Source organism: Ziziphus jujuba, chromosome 7 (genome assembly GCF_031755915.1).
Source record: "Ziziphus jujuba cultivar Dongzao chromosome 7, ASM3175591v1".
Classification (NCBI taxonomy): domain Eukaryota; kingdom Viridiplantae; phylum Streptophyta; class Magnoliopsida; order Rosales; family Rhamnaceae; genus Ziziphus; species Ziziphus jujuba.
This window is the reverse complement of record NC_083385.1, coordinates 14,523,121-14,531,461: the sequence shown is the minus strand read 5'-3', so window position 1 is coordinate 14,531,461 and position 8,341 is coordinate 14,523,121. Positions and strand designations below refer to the sequence as shown.

Below are 8,341 nucleotides of genomic sequence, written 5' to 3'. Positions count from 1 at the left end.
CAATTAATGATTTAATACTAAAACCTTACGCTTGCTAATGATGTAGCAAGTGATAAAAATTGCTACTTGCCTAATTATGATGTTTCCATTTTATGTTAGACATCTATTGATATGGTAAGTGCTAAAAATTATTATTTGTCCAACTCAAACTTTAGTATTGATTCATTAATTTAAGATGACACTTTTAATATTATTTGATACTTCAACACTATCCTCTTTTATGTTAAACAGCTATTGACTTGAAAAATGCTACGAATTACTATTTGTCCAATTAAAATTTTAATATTAATTTATTAATTTAGATGACACCTCTAATATTAATATTATTTGATACACAAAAACTATCCCACCTTATATTGAAAATATGTTTCCCACAAAATATTACTCTCTTTCTCTATCTATCCATCTCTCTCTCTCTATATATATATATATATACATATATTGGGGACGAAAGTTTTTTACACCAGACCTGATCAATTTCAAAATCTAAAATTTATTATATGTGTGGCTCTTATCAATTGGGTTATTCTAATAAAACAGACCTAAAATATATCTAAAAGTATATTTTTTGAGTTTATAGATTGTTAGTTACTAGCATCCAAAAAGTATTAAAATTGTCCTCTTAGAAGCAGCCTGCCATTAATTTATTAAATAATGATTGGATTGTGATTTTCGCCATTAAACTCAGTATTTTTGTACATAAATTACATATAATTTGGCATCGGTGGAGCAGCATAAACTATACTACATCACCCATTAGAAAATTATTGAATATAATATATTTTCATAATTTATAATTGGAAATTAGGTGGCCTAAATACTAAGGATTACCACATCCTTAACAAGGTTTTAATTGTGAATAATTAATATTTTTATATATATTTTTTTTAAATAATTAACTGAGTTATCATTGATCATAGAACTTACATATTAATAAACAAAAAGATAGAACACAGATTAACAGTTATGTATATATATATATATATAACCTTGATATAGTCCCCATCGACACAAACATTGTCATTCGCATCGGCAATCTCTGGATGCTACATGCTTCACCAGAATCCAGCTAATGGAATATTAATTTTCGATGGGCTCATTTGTTACATTGAATGGCATTGAATTGAATTTGAAATGATTAAATATAGCCCAATCAAAAGGGGCCCAACTTAAAATCCCATTGGAATAGACTTTGATAATAGTTTAGTCCAATTCAAGCTTGGATCTTACATAAGAGTTGTTCTTTACAGTGTTAACAGTTAAGTCATGAAAATAATTACCAAAACAAGTCGAGTCATGAGTACTTGAGCCAATGGCCGCCAAAGTCAAAGTAAGAGAAAAAGGTCACGTTATATGCACCAGTTCTGTGCTCTTTTCGCTTCGTCATCATATGGGAAAAAGCCAAAGTCAAAGTAAGAGAAAAAGGTCACGTTATATGTACCAGTTCTGTGCTCTTTTCGCTTCGTCATCATATGGGAAAAAGCCAAACAAGACAAAAATGTATGGTAAACAAAAACAAACAACAACAAAAGAAAACGACGTTAAGTAAGAAGGTTAAAACGAACGGAAAGGTTGACACCCATCAACAATTTTGCAGCCCCTCCAGGAAAGTTGAAACGGGGTTTACATCTATAACTATCAAATCAGTTAATATGTATTTTCAAAGCATCCAACGCTAATGTCATTATTAATTACAGAAAATAAAATGATCAAATTGACTAATTAATAGTCGGCTGGAGAATTTTATAGCCGTATATGAGTACATCAATATAATTAATTTTCAAACTTAAGTAATTATATACATATTTTTTAATAGTGGGCTGGAAAAATTTATAGCCGTATATGAGTACATCAATATAATCAGTTTTCAAACTTAAGTAATTATATTTTTTAAAAAAATATATATTATAAGTGAATACGTGTACTAATATAATTGTTAATCAAAGTTTCGTGAAAGATATTATCTCTAATATATAATTAGACGAATATTTATGAAAAGAATGGGCATTAGTTGTGCTTATTTGATCTCTGAGCCAAATAGCCATCAACCTATAAACAATTAGACATGCATATGAGAGAAGTAATTATTTAAACATCTTTATGTGTATTTCTTCAAGAATAGCTGATTATTATATCGAAAAGAATAAATTAAGAGAGAGCTATAGGATCGATTATAAAACACCAATTATAGATAAATAAAATGATTTTTTTTTTTTAATTTCAGCTGTTAAAAAGCTTATTAATACCAACACAACGATGAAAGAGTAAATATTGCAATTGATCTTTTGAGATCTAGGCACTGCCTTTAACCTCAACTGGCTTGATTAAGTTTGTACACATATGTTTTAGAACAGCAGCAGCCACCAGGTTAATTAATACAATAAACATCCAAAAGAAATATAATTTTATAACAAATGATATAGTATATAACAAGAAAAATAAATTCAAAAAAATATAAGTAGGAGTAGTTTTCAATAATTTTTATGACGCATCATAAACGAGTTTAAAATTCCTAGTGTTAATTATATCATAGTCATATTTCACATGTATCTCATTATGTGCCTGTCTTGTTAACTCTAAAGTCTTATTCATGAACCGTAAACAAATGATTTATGTAAAGACTCTTTCGGAAGATAAGACATATGATATTTGTTCTTAAAACGTAGAAAGCATGCAAAGAAAGGATTTTTATATTTTCAAAAACAATAAATAATTAGCTTCGAAATTTGGTTTTCCACAATGCTTAATTATTTCATTAAGTAATCCTTCCTTCCCGGCTCAATACTGCAGAAATCAATATTTTATAATCCTCTTGCTGACTAATATTTTAGTGCTTATATGCTATTATTAGCACTAGTTGCATTCTTGTATTTGAAACTCTTCCAAACTTTGGCAACTTATTTGGAAATGTTTAATATTTTAAGTAGAAAATATAACAAGGTTTTATCATTTAGGTAGCGTCAAAAGAATAAAATAGAACAATTTGGTCTTAATTTTATCATTAATCATATGTTTCTTATCAAAAAGATATAGCTAATGTAGATATTATCCACCGACAAAGTAAACAAAAAACAAAAACAAGATATGTACATGTTCATATATTGTAAGTATTTTTTAATTTTCTTTGCAATATATTCCATTACAAGAAGATATATATGACGATTGGACAAATCAAAATTATATAAGAATATAAGCAAATGATCATTTATCCTTTTTTTTTTTTTTTTTTTGGCTTTTGTAGCGCAGCTGTGTTGTCTCTATTTATTTTTATCCATAGATGATCGATCTACAGCAGAATGGTTTATTTTCACCAGGTTTGGTCAAACCCAAAATCTAAAAATATATTTTCAATAATTTTATCGTTAGACTGCATCTTCAAATATAAGATAATCGTTTGATGGAATTAATTAACATATACATATATTACGGAGAGGTGATTGTTTATATATATCAACGTATTTAAAAAGATTTTTGACAAATATATATCATTTTCGTCAGTAAATACATATAACATGAATGTATCAATCATAATATTAACTATTTATTTTAACTTTTAATTGTTTATGCAAAGGTAGATGAATATTCATTATGCAAGGGATAAAAAATGATTTATCATCAATTTTTTTTTTTTAATCAAATACGTTAGTGTATGGAATGCTCTCCATATTTATTAAATTTTTAATATTCATGAATCATCCGGATCAAAAAAATATATATATGAATCATGCGTTAGACGTATAAAGTCTAGTGAAGTAACAAAATTAGCGTTTAATAATTATATTGTTTTGTAATAATATTATTATAAGCCTGTTCTCCTTGAAGATACGTTCACACCAGCTACGCTACATCCAGTAAGCTTCTCCGTATTATTCTTTTTTATTATTCTTCAATTCTTTCAAAGACAAAACACGTTTTGAGAAGATTTTTTTTATCAATAAAAAAAAGTTTACGATAACGATAGTGCATTTTTATAATCAGATATTCCATTTTTAATATCTATTTTTTTTATTAGTTTTTATATTATATCATTTTTTTTAGTATATGTTATTAAGTTATAACCCAGCAATTATCGTCTAAATATAATTTTGTATTTTTGCTGCATATTATAATTAATTATTATACAATTAATAATTTATAGCCATCAATTATGATTACGTGATGGGACGTGTGATGTGATGGAGGAATGGAGTGGAACCATGTTTGACCCATCTCTATGCGCCCTTCTTACCTAATCATCATGTGCCATTGCCTGCCATTGCAAATATCAGGCAAATACGTTAAGCAACGTTCTCATAACCATAAGAATACCGTACCAATTTATGACGAGGTCTAATACCAAACCAATTAATTTGAACCCCACATTGTAAGATTTTTTTTTTTTTTTAATTTTTTTGGCTGAGACACATTGTAAGATTGTGATAATATATAATGTATATATAGTAGTGTTATAAATAATGCTTGTTTTGGTTTTACAATCTATGCGTTTAAACATTTATATTTATATTTTTAAAAGGATAAATGTATAAAAATTAACTCATGCATTTTTAAAAAAAATAAGTGTGTAAATGTTTTAGTAAATAGATTGTGATACATATCACAACAATATCGTAACAAATTTATGGGCTCAATATGTTGCAGTACTGTATAATGGAAGAATATATTGTAGTACCATGCTAGTTTGATTCGATTTCAGTTCAGATTTTCAAATTTTCTTTTTATTTTTTATTTTTTTCAATCAACAATAAGCTTAATTATAATAAAAAAAAATCAAGACGCTTAATTTATTAATTAATCTAATTAAGAAATATTGGTAGTTATACCCCATCGGCTAAAAATTGTCCCATCCCACCATGAAACAAAAAAAAAAAATAATAATAATAATAATAATTATACTCACGTTTGTGCTCCTTAGAGCATTGGAAATTTGTTCGCATGAAAGGGCTGAGGACCCATTTTCAATTTTACTGCCATAAAAAAAAAAAAAATTTAATAAAATTTAAAATATTATTTTAATATGAAATATATTTTTAAAATATATTATATATTTATAAAATATAATCATATTATTAATATACATTCTTTTCATACTAATAAATTTATTTTAAGTATGAAAAAATAAATAAAATATAAATTTATTAATAATATATATACGGAATGGGTATATGAAGGAGGTGATATAATTTCCCATCCCTGCCTCAATCAGTCACATGATGAAGGCGTTCGCCCCTCTCTCGCCCTCATTCTCCATTTGAGCTCAAAATTCCCAAACCATAAGAGGCAAATCCCTTGGGAATCAGAGATGATGGGAAAATTATTGTCATCCCTCTTTTACTAACAGAATATATTTTATTTTTTAGAAACTATTTATCTATCTTTCAATTATAATTGAAGATTGCTTAATATATAGTTGTTACATTCTCAATAATATTTTCTAATTCAAAATTATTAGTTGAAACATTACCCTTAATATTTGTTATTTCATTATTTCTGCCGTTTGTTAAAATGAACACTCATATAATATAACATTTATACATGATAGGGTTTCAATTCTATTACCACCATCCATCATAGAAAAATTATTATATTATGCACATAAAATTTTATTTTACTCGGACAATATATGGTGTTTGAGATCGCCCAATATGACATTACTGTGTACATGTATTTTGCAAATCCACTGTAAAGCCATGTAACATACTTTTGCATGAAGAAAATTTTCAAGAAATATACTGCCTTCCCCTCCTGAATCACGGCCAAATGGCATTTGGTACGTAATGGTCAAATACTACTATGTTCTAGTGGTCGAGTTAAAAAAAAAGGCGAAATCTGAAGTCTTATCCAATAGTTAAAGAGTCAGTCAAAAAACAGACAAAATATATATATATATATATATATTAAGAGTCAGTCAAAAAACAAACAAAATATATATATATATATATATATAAAGGAATAGGATCATGGTGGTGTGATCACGATTAACATTTTCACACGTACGAGTACTAGCGGCACGTACCATGGACTGCCTTCGTCATAATTTTTATTTTATTTTCTAATAAATTAAATGCTATATAAGCACCCACAAATTAAAGACTGCAAAAGCTCTTCATCGTCCTCTTGGGTTCTAAGTAATTGAAAAAAAGAAAAAAAGAAAAAAAAAGTCTTGGCCTTAGAAGGTAAACCATCAAATTTTCCAAAAGTTTTAATTCGCTCATGTATTTGAAAAAGTATATATGTCTAAAATTCCGTTGCCTTAATTAGTTTAATTGGTTTTCATCCTTGGAGGCTCATACATAGTTGCTCTTAATCTCTCTGCAGAGACAAAGTACACAAACAACTGCTTCAATGGAAATCCCCTTGGCTAAATGGCTATCTGCAGCTGAACTGGTGAGACTACACCTCAAAACTATATGCTCTTTAATTTTATTGTCCAATTTTTATTAATTTCTCAGCAATATAAATTGTATTTATTTATTTATTTTTTTTTTTTGCAATCTGCAGAATCTCTTACCAGTCGAGCTCTTGAACTTAATATATATATATATATATATATATATATCATAAATAGGTGTATGGAATTTGCTGATATATAAACAAAATATATGCTTGGTTTTCTGTTTATAGGAAGTGAAAGACTCTACATTTCTCAATCAATATCAAATGGATAATCTACACAACTCCGATGATGATCTCAATTTCCAGTCCTATACTTCCGAGGGCCACTCTTATTATCCAAAAAACGACCACAACTTGGTCAATTTTCCCTTTGAAATTCCTCAGACGGGCACTGAAAGTCCACCTAATAAACCTCTAAAGAGCAACAGTTGGAGTTCTTGCACCACCGAATACACAAGCACCAAGGCTTCCTCTTCTTCCTCTCCGCACTTAATTTCCTTTCAGAATTCAAGCTCACCGCCACCGCCGCCGGCAACTGCTGAGCAGTATCACGGTCTTGACTGCACTATAAAGCCGAAGAACGAGTTGGACTACGAAGAAAGCATGATTTTAATCCCACCTTTCCTTTCTGATCTAGATCATTCCTTCCAGACCCAAAAGTACTACTGTTTACAAAAATTTGGCCACAGCGTCAAGAGGCCGTTTGGTGCCATGAGTAGGAGTCCATTACATGCTCAAGATCACGTTATAGCGGAGAGAAAGCGGAGAGAGAAGCTCACTCAGCGTTTCATAGCTCTTTCAGCTGTTTTACCAGGCCTAAAGAAGGTACTACCAGTCTTATTGTATATATGTATAGGTATATCCATTATGGTTTAGAAAGATAATTTCTAGAAGATCAAAATTGTTTATATATATATATATAGTGTAATTTTCTTATCCAGAAATCTTCTATAGAGGTTCATTCTATTATTAACAATAAGGTATGTTTTACAATCTTATATTGATAATAAAAGAAATTGTGAACAAAAATTTATTAAAACTTCCTCTATAAGAGAAAAATAATGTGTATATATATATATATATATATATAGAAATTATGTTGCATGACATCACCTATTAGTTAGATTACATGTAATCCTGTAATTGAGTCTGATTATATATAATTCAATGGCCAACGTGGTTCATCATAGCAAAATTTCTTATGCATATGTACACATACGATAGTTGTGGTAGATAATGATGTCTGATCTTAATTTTGTAACAGATGGACAAGGCTTCTGTCCTTGGAGATGCAATAAGGTTTGTAAAGCAACTTCAAGAACGAGTGAAGACTCTAGAGGAACAGGCAGCAAAGAGTGCTGGGGAATCAAGGATTATCGTGAAGCGAACTAAGGTTCTTGTTGATGATCATCATCATGAAATTAGTTCTTCGTTGGATGAGAGCTGCAACGATAAGCCACTCCCTGAAGTCGAAGCAAAAGTTTCGGGCAAGGACGTTTTGATAAGAATTTACTGCGAGAAACATAAAGGATGTTTGGTTAACATACTTAGAGAAATTGAGAAGCTTCACTTCACGGTTGTGGATAGCGGTGTGTTACAGTTTGGCAATTCAACTCTTGATATAACCATAGTTGCTCAGGTATTACATATATTCCATTAGCTCATCTTTTTTTTATGGTTCTTTTCTTGAGAAAGCCTTTTTTTATTTTTTTACTAACAATTAACATTGAAATTATATCAATATATAATTGTACTAGAATTATTATGATCACTCTCTGTTAATTATTTATGGGTGAAAAGTATTTAACAAAATCTTTTTAATTAATTTTTCCCGCAGATGGACGTCGAATTTTGCATGAAAGTGAAGGACCTTGTAAGTTATCTAAGGCAGGCTTTACTCCAGTTCATTTGACATGCAAGACGAAGTTCACCTCTAGCTTTAATTAAG

At 29.0% G+C, this 8,341-nt stretch overlaps 1 protein-coding gene across 1 annotated transcript; it reads left to right on the top strand.

Annotated features, from left to right (window-relative positions):
- Window positions 1-6,342: 6,342 nt before the first annotated feature.
- LOC107406560 (transcription factor bHLH25) lies at window positions 6,343-8,305 on the top strand. Its single transcript, XM_048478455.1, has 4 exons — window positions 6,343-6,384; window positions 6,622-7,218; window positions 7,658-8,032; window positions 8,231-8,305. The coding sequence occupies exons 1-4, from the start codon at window positions 6,343-6,345 to the stop codon at window positions 8,303-8,305; spliced, it is 1,089 nt and encodes a 362-aa protein (XP_048334412.1).
- The last annotated feature ends 36 nt before the right edge of the window (window positions 8,306-8,341 follow it).

Coding starts and splice junctions, on each gene's coding strand:
- LOC107406560 (XM_048478455.1), top strand. CDS start 6,343: ATGGAAATCCCCTTGGCTAAATGGCTATCTGCAGCTGAACTG. Junction 7,219..7,657: donor TTTTACCAGGCCTAAAGAAG/GTACTACCAGTC, acceptor ATTTTGTAACAG/ATGGACAAGGCTTCTGTCCT. Junction 8,033..8,230: donor ATATAACCATAGTTGCTCAG/GTATTACATATA, acceptor TTTTTCCCGCAG/ATGGACGTCGAATTTTGCAT.